Here is a 17,145-nt window from a genome sequence, read left to right as displayed (position 1 = left end):
TCCTATTCATATACCCATCCAAATACCTCTTAAATGTTGCAATTGTACCAGCCTCCACCACTTCCTCTGGCAGCTCATTCCATACACGTACCACCCTCTGTGTGAAAAGGTTGTCCCTTAGATCTCTTTTATATCTTTCCCCTCTTACCCTAAACCTATGCCCTCTAGTTCTGGACTCTCCGACCCCAGGGAAAAGACTTTGTCTATTTACCCTATCCATGCCCCTCATGACTTTATAAACCTCTAAGGTCACCCTTCAGCTTTTGACACTACAGGGAAAATGGCCCCAGCCTATTCAGCCCCTCTCCATAGCTCAAACCCTTCACCCTGGCAATATCTACAAAGTACAGGTGACCAGTGAATAAACTGCAGTGCTGAATCAACAATCAGATTTAAAATGATTTACAAAAGGAGCAAATATGATACAAGAATAAGTTTTCTCTCATAGAAATAATGTGCATGGTTTCAGGGAGAAAGCTGTAAATTGCCAGTAGAGAATGATGCTCATTGAAGAGCTGAGGCAGAATTGATGGGCCAAAGGTCTCCTCCTATGCCATGGCACTTCTGTGATTTATGATCAATAATTGCTGCCTATCTCTATTCTGTTTGTTTACATATTCACTGACTCAGACCACAGGGAATGTGTTGTGTGCAAGATGTTAGTGATTCAGTTGAATCCTGGAAGATGAGGATTTTCACATGGCATCTTTGCTATCTCAGTGACACTAACACAGTCGGGATTAGTTGGGTACAGTTACTTATCTACAGAAACTAAAGCACTCTTGATGGGGAGCCAACCCCCCCCTTACACTGGCAGCTTTTTGCAGAAAAGCATTACTGTTACTTTAAATCATTCTGCAACATACTTTGGAAAGTGAAAGAGAGCAGAGAAGCCACTTATCTCTGCCTCTGATGATCCATTATATAGGTCGCCAGTTCATATGTAGGATGTCTGGGTATTTGTGTTCAGTAGAATAGATTATTCTGGTCTATGTACCAACAATCATTTAGAATTGTAATGTTTAGAGATTGATGAATTTGTCATGAGTGTAAAAATAAGACCGGCAAATTCTAAAATCTACACAAATATTTGAAAGAGCATTTGATTTGAGTATCTTGAACAAAACAGGTGCTTATTTAAGATACAATGCTGAACCCATGACTCAGGCTACATGTTCTAATTAAATTTCCCTAGCTAACAACAATCACTGCATTTACAAAGTTTAGATATTTTGATCATGTGAGTTGCTACATGAATGGACATTTTTAATTTTTGTTTCTACACCTGAATTCTATTACCTTTCTCTCCTGCGGGGCCTTGAAATCCTTGTTCACCAGTTAGCCCTGGATTCCCTGGCTCTCCCATAACACCAGGTTCACCTTTTGGACCTGTTTGAAGATTGGGAACAATCATATAACATGGAAATATTTATTTGGCAACAAATTTAAGACAGTTTTCTGAGTTAAGTATCACAGTGGTTCTTAAAGATTCTTCATAAACTATTTATCACAAAATCTTCTGGAATTCTCTGCTCAAATACTGGTCCAATCCACAAACTCCACCACAAGTATGGCACAGAGAAATGTTCTAAATCCACCCAGCAAGGACAAGTCCATAACCTGGTGCACAACAGCCAACTGAGTTAACCAGATCCCCAAGGAGCCTGAGTTGCCAGAGCAATATACAGTTTTACATTCATATTTATAACTTAGACCTATGAATACTGATAGGAGGGATTCCAATTTATTTTCGTCAGTGAATCTCTCCACTCCTACCATTGCCATTATTGTGTGTTGGAAGGAGAGACAAGTTGATATTCAATCTGTTTGGCTGTGTTATAAATGCACCTTCATGGCCGCTGAGGTCTGGAGTGGGACTTAAACCGGGAGCTGCTCACTAGAGGCAGGGGTACTAAAGGTAAATATTCTATAGAGCCTTTGTCTCATTAGAGACAGATGACTGTTGGTTGGTTAACCTGAGAATCACCATGTTTCAGGTGAGGAGTAAGGTTGACAAAACCAGACTTACATGGTGACCTCAGCTGTTACAGGAATGAACCTACTCTGTTGGTTTTATTCTGCATCATAAACCAGCCATCCAGCCAACTGAACGCCATGGCAGGGAGACTATCACTGTGCTGAAAAAGACCTCTCTTCATCACTAATATTTTAGTGCAAACACCCAATGGGTAAATAAGATTCTTTCTTAGGAATAGAAAATGGCCCTCAGGCCAAATGGGGTAATGTCAACAATGTGGCATTCACTATGTTTTATGCTTACAGTTTGCAGATAACATAAAGGTAGGTGAGTGCACAGGTAATGTTGAGGAAGTGGGGAGGCTGCAGGTAGACTTAGCCAAGCTAGGAGAGTGGGCAAAAAAGTGGTAAATGGAATACGATGTGGGAAAGTGTGAGGTTATGCACTTTTGTAGAAAGCATAGAAGTGTAGCCTACTTTCTAAATTGGGAAAGGCTTCGGAAATCTGAAGTGCAAAGGGACTTGGGAGTCCTAGTTCAGGATTCTCTTAAGGTTAACATGCAGGTTCATTTGAAAGTTAGGAAGTCAAATGCAGTATTAGCATTCATTTCATGAGGGCTAGAATACTAGACCAGAGATTTACCCCAGAGGCTCTAAAAGGCTCTGGTTAGACTGTATTTCGAATATTGTGAGTAGTTTTTGGCCCTGTATTTTAGCAAAGATGTGCAGGTTTTGGAGGGCGTCCAGAGGAGGTTTACAAGAATGATCCTGGGGATGAAGGGCTTGTCATGTGAGGTGCAGTTGAGGACTCTGGGTCTGTACTCGATGAAGTTTAGAAGGATGAGGAGGGGGGAATTTGATTGAAACTTACAGAACATCGAAAGGCCTGGGCATGGAGAAGGTGTTTTGACTAGTAGGAGAGACTAGGTCTCAAGGGCACAGCCTCAGAGTGAAGAGACGACCCTTTAGAACTGAGATCAGGTGGAATTTCTTCAGCAGACCTTGGTTAATCTGTGGGACTCGTTGTTGCAAAGGCTGTGGAAACCAAGTCTTTGAGTGTGTTTAAGACAGATAGATGGGTTCTTGATTAGTAAGGGGATCAAGGGTTATGGGAAGAAGGCAGGAGAAAGGGATTCGGAAATGTATCAGCCATGACTGAATGGTGGAACAGACTCTATTCTCCTCCTGAAATGTACTGTTAACACTCCAACTCATAAGTATCCAGATCTATATTTTACATATTTTATTATTCATCACTGTAAGACTAGAATATATACAACACTTTACCTGATCTCCCTGGTATTCCTGGTCGACCAGGATTCCCTGGAGAACCTCTTGGTCCAGGAGGGCCTGACAAGCCTGGTGTTCCAACAGATCCAGGAGCACCAGGGATGCCTGGAATACCCACTCCCGGAATTCCTGGATCTCCAGTAGGCCCTCTAGTTGTTGTTCCTGTAAAAATGAATCGTTTATTTAAAATGATTAGAAATCCTGTATGTTATGTCAGGGAACATGGAAGAATCTGTAGGCATTTTCACACAGGGCTTTGTATAGAACTTGGAACATCATAACTTTCTAGCATGAAACCATGATGGGTTAGGGTTAGGGTCTGATGGCTGATATTTTAGTTTCTGTTGCAGCACAACATTTTGGTTGTGCAGTGGAAACTGAAACTGCTGCCACAGTGACTGTGAATGGCCATATTCAAAGGGACTACATTAGATTACAACAGCTGGTGAAACATCACACGAAGCAAGTAGCAATAATACCATGGTGTGTGAACCTGTTGTTCTCTCTCAAAATAACACCATTCTTTTATCTCATCACGTTGACTCCACTGGCACTTGCTGTTGTCTGTCAGCCTGCCAGCACTCACCGATGTGATGGACTCCAAAGTGAGACCTTCTAGGCTCAAAGGTGTTCATTGTCATCCCCTATGAAAATCTGTAGTCTCCCATATTGAAAATCAGTAGCCTTCCACCAGCAATGCTACAATACTGGGGGATGCATCTTGTAGAAAATTATATTCTTTATAAGTTTAATTATTATTAGATTCTTTAAGGAATTCAAAGTGATTAAAATGTCTTCTCAAGCTCATTTATGTCAGCTGCAACTGCCTCCTCTACCTTCTGTAGTGGGGAAGATGCTTGAATCTATTATCAAGGAAGAAATAGCAAGGCATCTCAAAATAAACTGTCACGTTGGGCAAAAGCAGCATGGGTTCATGAAGGGCAGGTCATGCTTGACAAATCTTTTGGAATTTTATGAAGACATTATGAGCAAGGTGGACAATGGGGACTCAGTGGATGTGGTGTACTTAGATTTCCAAACGGTCTTTGACAATGTGCTGCACAGAAGGCTGCTGCATAAGATAAGGATGCATGGTGTTAGGGGTAGAGTATTAGCGTGGATAGAGGATTAGTTGACTGACAGGAAGTAAAGAGTGATGCTATACTGGCTGGCAATCAGTGACTGTTGGTGTGCCTCAGGGATTGGTGTTGGGACCACGATTATTTCCAACTTATGATTTGGAGTTGGGGACCACATGTGGTTTTCAAAGTTTGCAGATGACATGAAGACGACTGGCAGAGCAAAGTGTGCAGAGGTCTGTGAAACTTTGCAGAGGAACATAGATACGTTGAGTGAGTGGGCAAAGGTCTGGCAGATGGAATGCAGTGTTAATAAATGTGAAGTCATACATTTTGATAGGAGTAATAGTAAAAAGGATTATTACTTGAATGATAAGAAGTTGCAGCATGATGCTATGCTGTGCTTGAATTACAGAAGATTGGTCTGCAGGTGGAACAAATAGAGAGAATGTTTCCACTGGCAGGTGAAACTAGGGCAAGAGGGCATGGTCTGAAGATTAGGGAGAGTAGATTTAGGACTGAATTGAGAAGGAAATTTTTCACCCAGAGGATTGTGAATCTGTGGAATTCCCTGCCCAGTGAAGTAGCTGATCCTACTTCAGTAAACATTTTTAAAATTAAGGTTTATTGTTTGAACAACAAAGGAATTAAGGAATACGGTGAGTCCATGAAAAGATCAGCCATGATCTTATTGAATGGTGGAGTGGGCTCGAAGGGCCGGATGGCCTACTCCTGCTCCTAGTTCTTATGTTCTATGTTCAAAGCATTCATCAGATGCCATTTGCCAATCAATCAGCACTCTCCTTATGTACAGGATATAGGTTATTTTCTTTTTATGTTGGTATTCTTAAAAACATGTCCTGACAGGTGTAAGACAAGAAGCTTTGGTGAAATGCATATTTTTACAGCAATACTCAAGATCTTGTATTATCAAACAACCACCATGAATTCCCTAAAGAATCTAGTATTACTTAAGTCAGAATATAATAGATAATATAAATTACAAATATTTCATATACATAATATGCAAATCTATGCAATAAATTAGTTGGTTAGATTAAGCACTGGTATAATAATAGAAATGTAGAACTTGATGATGAACAGAGAGAAGAAGCAATTTTAGACTTTACACTCCTGATCTTTCTTTCTCAGGAATTTCTTTCTGAGGGGCAATGACAAATGAACCTCTGAATCATTTTGCCTTAGTTCGAGTTAATGCTTTTCATTTCAAACTGAAAAGATAGATCAGGGTATTTTTTAGAAGCACAAAGTTAAATATATTGGATGTTCAATGAGATGTGGGAGTTCAGATGCATAGCTTTTTTAAATGCCACAAACAGTGTAGAAAATAGTCAAGGAGGCTAATGGTATTCTGGCCTTCAGATCTAAAGGGCAGGAGTATAAGGATGCAGATGATATGCTGCAATTATACAAAAGCATCGATAGACCCCACTTAGAGTACTGTGAGCACATTTGGGCACCACACCTTAGGAAGGATGTTTTGACTCTGGAGGTAGTTCAACACAGACTTAGAAAGATGATAACCCCTAAAGTCCAGGTGTGAGGAGAGATTAGACAAATTAGGCCTTTATTTTCTAGAATTTAGAAGGTTAAGGGGTGATCTAATCAGGATTTTAACACTGGGTGGAAAAACTATTCACACTGGTTGAAGATTCTCGAACAAGGAGGCATAGTCTTTGGGCCAGGCCATTCAGGAGAGATGTTAGAAAGCACTTCTACACTCAAAGAGTAGTGGAGGTTTGGAACTTTCTTCCTGAAGTGGTGGTCAATATGAATTCAGTTGTTAAATTTATATCTAAGATAAACATATTTGTATTAAGCGAGATATCAAGGGATATGGGCCCAAGGCAGCATATGGTTTTCAGCAACAGATTAGCCATGATCTTATTGTATGGTGGAGCTGGGTCAAGGGGATGAATGGCTTTCTCCTGTTTTTAATTCCTTACACTTTTGAAGAAGTGTATACAATGAATCCCATAATTTATTGATAACATCCTCAGCTATGTGGTTGAATAAGAGAAGTGAGGAGATTGAAAATATCAAATGAAATAAATTAAGTGGATGAATTAAGGAAGAGAAGAATGGATTTAATATCAAGTAAGGTTAATATGATCAAACATCTAGTTACAATAGTATTAAATTATTTACAAATACATATCTTTATTATTCTCTATTGTTCAGGTGGCATGGTGGTTAGCACTGCTGCCTCATAGCGCCAGGGACATAGGTTCGATTCCAGCCTTGAGCGACTGTCTGTGTGGAGTTTGCGCATTCTCACTGTGTCTGTATGGGTTTCTGCCAGGTGCTCTGGTTTTCTCCCACAGTCACAAAGATGTGCATCTCAGGTGGATTGGCCATGCTAAATACAGGGTTACAGGGATAGGTGGGGAGTAAATCTAGGTAGGATGCACTTCCGAGAGTTAGTGTGGATGCAACGGGGCCAAGTGGCCTCTTTCCGCACTGTAGTTATTCTATTAGTAATTAATATTTTAAATGATGATAAAAGTGCATTATTTTCTCTCAAAAATAATTAAATAATATGAGCTCAGTACCTTGTAGACCAGGTGGACCAGGCGGGCCTTCAGAACCTGCAGGTCCAGGTATTCCTTTACCCAGTTGTCCACGTGGGCCTGTTGGCCCCTGAATACCAGGACATCCGAGGTCACCTGCAAAGTGGGAGTTAGAGCTATATGAACTATACTCAAACACACATTTCCAATCCTGACAGAAATTGGGTAATGGATCGTAAAGCCTTTGCCTCCATGCAGGTTTGACAGTTATTAACTAATTTTTCCTCTGTTTGTTGAAATGCCCACCCCATTCATCCAGCTTCCCAAATATAGTAGAGTAGATCTAGCTATCAACAAATCTAAAGAGGATTGAACACCTGCACACCCAGCCTGACACTGTGATCATGCCCTCAGCTGATAGGGTGTCATTTGCTAGAGTTTATGACAAGGACCATAAAAATAGCACATTCTACGCACATATATGGAAAATTTTATTGCAAAAATTCAAAAGTGTATGGTTCTCTGCTTACAACCATTTCATTTGCTTGTTCAGATAATAGTGACACCCAATGGATACAAAAATGACTTGCTCTGATCATCAAATGATTTATGGGCATCTTCAACTTTTTCTCATCTTGTTTATAGCAACAATTGACAGCTACTTTAATATTCAGAAACAGAATTCAATACCTTGTGGACCTTGAAGACCATTGCGACCAGGACGCCCTTCTTCTCCAGGCAATCCAGGAGGACCTGAATTACCCTTCTCCCCTGGTGGTCCAATGTTTCCTGCAGGACCTGGTGGACCACGATTTCCTGGCTGTCCAAAACGTCCGTCACCCTGAAAAATGATATAATACTTTTCCTGTAGCTTAGAGTTTTTTAGCTTGATCTTTCTGGATTCATCAGAATCAAAAGATGAGATTCAATGCCTTGGAAGTTCCATTGAAGAAGCAGAAGTTGAAGGATGGAATGTATTGTCTGAGGAACTGGTGTAAGCGAGTTATATAATTGATGTATTCAAAAGAGTGTGAAAATGTTATTTGAAAATAAAGATAGAGCAAGGTTACAGGGAGGAGATTAGAAATTGCAGCTTCAGTGAAATATAAATTTGAAGAACCAATCCAGACATGATGGGCTGAATAGCGTCCTGCAGTATAATAATTCTGTGGTTTTATTTAATGTTGTTATTTTTAGAAACATGATTCAGGATTTTAATAGGTTGAATTAAATAATAACAATTCGTCTTGCCTCCCTCCTCTTCAAAAAACAAAGTAGATCAAGTTCAGTCTAAAGCCATTTACTCAAGACTTTACTTCTGGGAAATCATAGCTTCAAAATGTCTTTACGTCTCAGTTAGTACAATATACGTGCAATTTAGTGTTCAATTAACCCAGTCCCAATAGGATCACTTAGATGCCTGTATAATTTAAGACAATATCTGCTTGAAAATTCCTTCATTGTCACTGGGTCAAAATCCTCAAAGCCATTGTGTGCCTACCTACAGCATGTGGACAGCAGTGGTTCAAGACAGCAGCTCCTCACTTTCTCAAGGCCAGCCAGCAATGCCCACATCACACAACTTAAAATAAAATTGATGCTTACTTGAATGACAGAAGTTCAAATGCTGTAGGTCATTTCAAATGCTAGAATGTTGATAATCTGATACCAAACTTCAGAATGATTAGACTACAGTGTAATTTTAGTAGTGTACGAAACTGGCGACAAAGCACTGAAATACAAAAATATTAAAATATTCTACAACAGTACCTTCCTAAAGCAATATTCTATTCTCTCAAGTCAACTTAACAGAGTTGAATATAGATGCTAGATTTTGCATTCTTGCCAGCTGTTTTACTCCTCTTACTTATCCATTCAAATATTTCCACACACAAGAGTGTACACTCCGGAAAATATACATCAGAAAGATATTGTGACTATTGGAAATTTTTACAAGGCTACCTTAAAGGTCTGGAAGTAAAACTATAGGCTTATGCTTCGTATGATGGAGGATTTGAGACTCTTGCTGGTAAACTAACCTTAGGACCAGTGACTCCTGGCAGCCCTGGTGTTCCAGGTGCTCCCGGCCTTCCTGGAATCCCTGGAGGACCCAATACTCCAGGATGCCCTGGGTTTCCTACAAACAGTAAAGTATAGGAAAATAGTTAATTTAGGGTTACACTCAGGAGAGACAACAGAAGGGAAATCATTCATAATTGTTCGTGATAATGAAAACTGTTGGTTTTACATAATTAGATTAGATTAGATTACTTACAGTGTGGAAACAGGCCCTTCGGCCCAACAAGTCCACACCGACCTGCCGAAGCGCAACCCACCCATACCCCTACATTTACCCCTTACCTAACACTACGGGCAATTTAGCATTAATGTTCTATCATAATAAATTTTTGATTAAAACAATAATGGAAAATGGTTTTAGATGTTCCTTTCTTCTTAGGAGTAGCACACTATTGCAAAACTCCTAATGCACACAAGATTTTGTTCCTTTCATCTAGTTGAAGATTCCAGGAACAGACGTTCAGAGCTAGGAGGATGGGCTGCAGAGTTGCGGCCGAACTTCTGACAATGTCATTTATAAGGCTCCCACAGCTTAAAAATGCTTTTTTAAATGAAAGAGCATAAAGCCATTTGTTAGAATTTCTGTTTGTTAATGCAGTGTCACTGAGTGAAATCATTAGTGTAAATATACATTGTAATAATCCTTGGTACCACTGTAGCATCCATAACTAATGCAGACTGCACAATAACAGCTGTTGGAATTCAATCTGAGACTTGATGCCAGATTGAGGGAACATATGAATTTAACAATTTACCAAGCCAATACAATTACAACCGTTATCAAAATACAAAGCATTATGAGGGAGCACTACAGCAAGAAGCTGAAACTTGGAAGAGGGGAAAGTGGCTTACTTTGACTTTTAGGCAACCAACTGTGCAACAAGTGCCTATGAACATTGGGCGATCAACAGCCACAATTTGATACACTTCATTGAACAAAGTCCAATGTCACTATTGCGCCCTGAATCATTTATTTAAATGTGTGTCACCTGAACAGCAAAAAATATATCAGCGATAGCTAGAACAATATACTGGGATTAATATACTGATCCCAGAGCTTCCAAGGTCTTTACACTACGTCACTGTTATCTTGTTGTGCAGAAAACAGGCACCAAATTAGGCCCCATGGCATTGCTGGGGCTGATGCAGAAACATAAAGACCAACGTGGCTGCTAAATTCTTCAGACAGAGTCGCCGCAGTCCATATGGCATGCCGATGTTTGGAAGGTTGCTATATTATAGGCCAATCAGCTTAACCTCGGTTGTTGGTAAAATTCTAGAATCCATCATTAAGGATGAGGTTTCTAAATTCTTGGAAGAGCAGAGTCTGATTAGAACAAGTCAACATGGATTTAGTAAAGGGAGGTCATGCCTGACAAACCTGTTGGAATTTTTTGAAGAGGTAACAAGTAGGTTAGACCAGGGGAACCCAGTGGATGTGGTCTATCTGGACTTTCAAAAGGCCTTTGATAAGGTGCCACACGGGAGACTGCTGAGCAAGGTGAGGGCCCATGGTGTTCGAGGTGAGCTGCTGGGATGGATTGAGGATTGGCTATCTAACAGAAGGCAGAGAGTTGGGATAAAAGGTTCTTTTTCAGAATGGCAGCCGGTGACGAGCGGTGTCCCGCAGGGTTCGGTGCTGGGGCCACAGCTGTTCGCATTATATATTAATGATTTGGATGAGGGAACCGGGGGCATTCTAGCGAAGTTTGCCGATGATACAAAGTTAGGTAGACAGGCAGGTAGTACTGAGGAAGTGGGGAGGCTACAGAAGGATCTAGACAGGTTGGGAGAGTGGTCCAGGAAATGGCTGATGGAATTTAACGTGAGCAAGTGCGAGGTCTTGCACTTTGGCAAAAAGAATATAGGAATGGACTACTTTCTAAATGGTGAGAAACTTAATAAAGCCAAAGCACAAAGGGATCTGGGAGTGCTAGTCGAGGATTCTCTAAAGGTAAACATGCAGGTTGAGTCTGTGATTAAGAAAGCGAATGCAATGTTGTCTCTTATCTCAAGAGGGTTGGAATATAAAAGCAGAGATGTACTACTAAGACTTTATAAAGCTCTGGTTAGGCCCCATTTGGAGTACTGTGTCCAGTTTTGGTCCCCACACCTCAGGAAGGACATACTGGCACTGGAACGTGTCCAGCGGAGATTCACACGGATGATCCCTGGAATGACAGGTCTAGCATATGAGGAACGGCTGAGGATACTGGGATTGTATTCGTTGGAGTTTAGAAGATTAAGGGGAGATCTAATAGAGACGTACAAAATAATACATGGCTTTGAAAAGGTGGATGCTAGAAAATTGTTTCTGTTAGGCGAGGAGACTAGGACCCGTGGACACAGCCTTAGAATTAGAGGGGGTCATTTCAGAACGGAAATGCGGAGACATTTCTTCAGCCAGAGAGTGGTGGGCTTGTGGAATTCATTGCCACGGAGTGCAGTGGAAGCCGGGACGCTAAATGTCTTCAAGGCCGAGATTGATAGGTTCTTGTTGTCTAGAGGAATTAAGGGCTACGGGGAGAATGCTGGCAAGTGGAGCTGAAATGCGCATCAGCCATGATTGAATGGCGGAGTGGACTCGATGGGCCGAATGGCCTTACTTCCACTCCTATGTCTTATGGTCTTATGGTGACATACCATAAACATGTCTGAAGTATTTAGGATGGGCAAATTGTGATGTCAGTCAGTTTTCATGCTGGAAAGAATGGGACCTAGCTCTATTGAAAGCACTGTGCCAAGTTTAGACTTCCATGCACCTTGATAGTGACAAGTGGATCAGTAATGTATCAAACATCTGTGTGTTCCTAGCAGCCGCCTTCTGTATGCCATCCTATCAAAGTCTTATAATCAACGCTCATATGCAGCAAGACCTGTGCCACACCTTGTGTTGAGTTGATAAGTGGCAAGGAACATTCATGCCACACAACTGCCAGAGCCATAACCATCTCCAAGGACAAATTCTAACCATTGCCCCATGACACACAATGGCATGAACATCACTGAAACCCACTGTCAACTTTCTGGGGTTACTATTGACTGAACCTGAACTAGCTCAGCCAGTTAAATGCTGTGGCAAGAAGAGCATACCAGTTCCTGGGAATTCTGTGCTGAGTAACTCACTTCCTGACTCCTCAAAGCTTGTTAATATCCAAGGCACAAGTCTGGAGTATGGTGGAAATCTCTCCACCTGCCTGGAGGAGTGCAGCTCCAACAGCACTTGAAGTCAACATCATCCAGGACAAAGCAGCCCACTTGATTTGCAAGCCATTCACCTCAAAATTCATTTACTTCACCACTAACACTCAGTACCAGCAGTATGTACTGTCTACAAAATACGCTGCAGGAACTCACCAAACGTCATTCCAAACTCATGACCACTATCTTCCAGAAGGACAAGAACATGAGATATGTGGGAATATCCCAACTACAAGATCCTCTACAACCCAATGCACACCATCCTGAATTTGAACTGAATCTCCATTCCTGCATTGTCACTGAGTAATAATCATGGAACTCACTTCCTAATGGCACTGTGAGTGAACCTACGTTCCAAGAGCTGTAGCAGTTCAAGGCAGAAACTAATCACCACCTTCTCAAGAGTATCTCAGGATGGACAATAAATAGTCATAGTCTGCAAAACCCATGTTACCTGACAAACAAAAAAAAACAAGTTTCCTGCAAAATCTGCATGTGATCTTTCCTTCAGGGAAGTTGGCACACATCATCATTTTTCATTGGCTGGCTGTAACTCTCTCCTGCACAGTCATATGCTGATCCTACCTCTATCCTAGTGTAAGAATTCTGCTCATTTTTCTACCCCATGTATTGTAGCTATACTAGTTGGCAAAGTGACAAGTGTTGGGTATCTTAGAAAGGGAATGTGGAAGGTAAGGGCTGGGGTGAGGGAAGAGGGTTGGATTGGAAATTAAGAGTTTATATCAGAGACTTGCACCTTGTGTCAAAAGGAAGGATGAGACTGAAGTAGGATTTGTGAAGGTGCCTAAAATTGGCCCACAGTGTAAAGCCAGATGTTCTCAATATTACCTGATACCATAACCTCATTCACTATTGGCTTGATAATGCTTAGTCATGCTGGCTCATTGTTTGCAAATCTAAGCCAGTTCAACCAGACAGTCTCCATGCCATTCCCTCCTTTTATGTAAATCCTTGTCCAACAAAGTGAGGAAAGTGTCAGTAGTGCAAAGTGTTCAGATGATATGCCTGTCATAGCTGTCCATGAGGGTGTGTTGGAATATCTGAATGTTGATGCTGTGTGATGGGCTGGGATGTATTGAGCAGCACAATGGGTTGGATGTGTGCTGAGTCGGGCATACCATTGGAAGATGCATTCACTGACTTTTACTACCTGTATAAGGTCCCTGAACATTTTCGCCCGCTGCTGTCAGATCCTAAGGGCCAATCTCCTAGAATTGACCATCACAAGCATATGCTTGTAATCCCCTTTGCAGGAATGTCTGGGTGGCTTTCTGAACTCCTGCAGAAAAATCACTTCTCCTTTCCAACCTCTAGCACAGTATCAGATAACCTAGTAATTCAATCTTTAGCCTGTTGCTGTCTTTGTAATTTTCTTCCCTCCTTAATAAAGATCTTCACAGACAGTTCAATGGGTGCTGCAGCCTGAATGCATCTCTCTATTACGAGGTTTCAAAAAAAAATGGATCTTGTCTCCTGTATTGCTAATTGCTTGAATTAGAAATCAGATGAGGTTAATAACATTCCAAAAATTAAAGCTGAACATTGCAACAGACATTGGATTATTGCATTACTCAAATTCCTAACAATTCCTTTTTCAAAACTTTCTTTTTTAACCTCTCATACTTGTTTATCCTTAAGTTTGCATCACATAAAAGAGAATTGAGAAAAATACAAGAAACCACATGAAGAGCATTTTGTACCTTTAGGACCTGCAGGACCAGTTGATCCTTTCATTGAATGTCCTGTTTCTCCCTTTTCTCCCGGAGGACCTGGGGAACCATCTCTACCTGGAGGTCCAGAGCTACCTGAAAGCACAATATTAAAAACTTTATCATCTGAATCCATCTTAGCACTGAGAACTTCCATGCTTCTCAATGTTGAAAGCCTGCAATGCAAACATATTTATAAACACTACAACACTACTCAGAAGTGAAACCTCTTAATAGTAGCCTTGGAAGTGCAGATGTTTGAAGTGATTAAGGATGGACTATCTCTCCAGCATTTTAAACTATTTTCCTGGGAGCTTCTTGTGGGTGTTCCTGGTAAGGCCAACCTTTATTAGTCATCCTGGATTCCCCTTGAGAAGCTGGTGAGATCCACTTTGGTGAACAGTTGCAGTCCATATGGAATATTGGAGACTGCAGAACTAGAGGGCATAGGTTTAGGGTGAGAGGAGAAAGATATAAAAGGGACATAAGGGGGCAATGTTTTCACGCAGAGTGTGTGCATGTATGGAATAAGCTGCCAGAGGAAGTGGTGGAAGCTGATATAATTACAGCATTTAAAAGGTATCTGGATGGATATATGCAGAGAAAGGGTTTAGCGGGATACGGGCCAAGTGCTGGCATTAAGATGGGTTGTCTGGTTGGCATGGACAAGTTGAACTGAAGGGTCTGTTTCCTTGCTGTACATCTCTTTGACTCTATGACTCTAAAGATCCAAGCTAAAGGCTCTGCAATCTCCTCTCTAGTTTCCCAGAGAATCCTAGGATAAATCCCGTCTGGCCCAGGCGATTTATCTATTTTCATACTTTCCAGAATTGCTAACACCTCCTCCTTGTGTACCTCAATCCCATCAAGTCTAGTGGCCTGTTTCTCAGTATTCTCCTCTACAACATTGTCTTTTTCCAATGTGAATACTGATGATAAATAATCATTTTGCGCTTCCCCTATCTCCTCTGATTCCACACAAAACTTCCAACTACTGTCCTTGATTGGCCCTAATCTTACTCTAGTCATTCTTTTATCCCTTATATACCTACAGCAAGCTTTAGCGTTCTCCCTGACCTATCCGTCAACAATTTCTCATGTCACTTAACCTTTCCTGCCGACTTCAACGGATCTGTGGACTAGCATCCCAAAATACTTCTGTTCCTCTGAGCTTCCTACCAATCATTGAGTACTCCCTTGTCTTGTTCCTTCTCTCAAAGTGCATCACCTCACACTTCACAGGGTTAAATTCCATGTGCCACTGATCTGCCCATCTGACCAATCCATTTGTATCGTCCTATAACCTAACACCTCTTCCTCACTATTAACCACCTAGCCAATCTTTGTGTCATCAACAAATTTAATTATCACTCCTTCTGCAATTTTCTGTGCTATTTACATAAATCAGGAACAATAAGGAACCCAGCACTGATCTCTGTGGTACACCACTAGACACTAGCCTACATACAAACAGCTTTTTAACGTTATCCACTGTCTCCTGTCGCTAAGCCAATTTTGGATCCATCTTGCCAAATCACCCAGGATCACATGAGCTTGTACATTCTTTATCAGTCTTCCATTTAGAACCTTGTCAAAGGCCTTGATGAAATCATATAAACTACATCAACTGCACTACCCTCATCCAAATACCTGACTGTCCACCAGAAATTCATTCAACTTTGAGACACAATATATTGCTGACAAACCCATACTGACTATCCCTGATCAAACCTTGTGTCTCAAATTGAAGATTAATATACTCCTTCAGAATTTTCTCTTCCACTGGTGTGTGGCTCATTGGTCTGTAATTCACTGGTTTATCTCAACCAGACCTCTTATAAAGTGAAATCACAGTAACTGTCCTCCAGTTGTCTGGCACCTCTCCTGTGGCCGGAAAGGAATAAAACGTTAGGTCAGAGCCCCTGTAATTTCCTCCCTTACCTTCCACACCCTGGGATACACCTCATCTAGACCTGGGGATTTAACCATTTTTAAGCCTGACAAAACCTCCAAAGCCTCCTCACTCATTATATGTCAATCTGCTTGAGAACCTCACATTCCTTCTCATATTCTGTACCTACATTCTCCTTCTGAGAAAAGACACAAGTGAAGTACTCATTTAACATCCTACCAATGATCTTCAGTTCCACACATAGTTTCCCCTTGGTCCCTAATTGGCCCAACTTTTACTCTGATTATTCTCTTCCCCCTAATATACTTTCATTTTGGGATTATAAATATCTTGGGATTCTCCCGAATCTTACCCAACCAGGGTTTTTCAGGCCCCTCTTTGCTCTCCTGATTGCTTTCTTAAACTCTGTCCTGTGCTGGCTCTACTCCAGTAGGGACTTCATGGATTTGATCCTCTTGCCCCTGCTAAAGCCTCCCCATCTTCTTATCCAGTCGTGAATATTCCCACAAGTGCCATGGTTGACCCATTTCGGCCTCCTGTAGAGGTTGCTTGCATCAGGACTTTGGACAGTGTAATACCTCAGGCTCGAATAGCTGCGGTTTGAGGTTCTAGGGATCTGCTGTGCCCAGCATGGGCGGGCTGCTGTGCTCAGATTGGAGGTTGGGGGCAGATTGTGGGTGTGATTTTTGTCCCTGGCCAGCTTTACAGATGTTAGTCTTCAGCTGATTTGATTCATTTCATAGAACATCAGAAAGCAGCTGAAGGTACAGGACACCGCAAAGGCCTATTCCACCAATGGTAATAAAGTCTTGTCCTCCAGAATAAGATATTCTCTGAGCCAAGCTGTTCCACTAGTTAAGACAAACTCACATCTACCTGACAAATTTGAAAATTGCTATCGAGTAGTACATAGTCAGCAATAACCAGCTCACCAATGCTTAACTTTGGGTTCCACCAAGGCCACTCATAACAGACTTGGTCCAAGCATAGGGTACGGTTAAACTGTAGATATGAGTTAAGGGTGACTGAACTTCACATTAAGGCTGCATTTGACCAATTGTGCATCCAGGAGCACTAGCAAAACCAGAGTTAATGGGAATCTGGAGGAATTCTCTCCACTGGTTGAAGTTGCACCAAACCTAAAGGATGATGGATGTGATTGTTGGTGGTCAGTCATCATAACCTGGTGACATCTCTGTAGGAGTGCCTCAGAGTAATTATATTTAATCAACCTTTTGGAGGTGAAGCAGGTGGGACTTCACCCTGGCCTTCTGGTTCAGAAGTAGGGACACTGCCACTTTGCCACCAGAACCTTCAGGGTAGTGTCCTAGCCATAGTCATCTACA

General features: G+C 41.4%; 1 protein-coding gene across 1 annotated transcript in view; it reads right to left on the bottom strand.

Moving 5' to 3' along the window:
• LOC140478663 (uncharacterized) overlaps nt 1–17,145 on the bottom strand; it is a 298,481-nt gene that overhangs the window by 90,993 nt on the left and 190,343 nt on the right. Inside the window, exons 28-33 of the mRNA XM_072571895.1 lie at nt 13,879–13,983; nt 8,917–9,014; nt 7,568–7,718; nt 6,920–7,033; nt 3,265–3,429; nt 1,300–1,389 (exon numbers count right to left, since the gene is read on the bottom strand). Of these exons, the coding sequence (XP_072427996.1) occupies nt 1,300–1,389; nt 3,265–3,429; nt 6,920–7,033; nt 7,568–7,718; nt 8,917–9,014; nt 13,879–13,983 (723 nt within the window). The remainder of the gene's footprint in view (nt 1–1,299; nt 1,390–3,264; nt 3,430–6,919; nt 7,034–7,567; nt 7,719–8,916; nt 9,015–13,878; nt 13,984–17,145) is intronic.

The sequence above is a fragment of the Chiloscyllium punctatum genome, chromosome 6 (genome assembly GCF_047496795.1).
Source record: "Chiloscyllium punctatum isolate Juve2018m chromosome 6, sChiPun1.3, whole genome shotgun sequence".
NCBI lineage: Eukaryota > Metazoa > Chordata > Chondrichthyes > Orectolobiformes > Hemiscylliidae > Chiloscyllium > Chiloscyllium punctatum.
The sequence above is the reverse complement of the archived record's forward strand: the minus strand, read 5'-3'. Positions and strand labels throughout refer to the sequence as shown.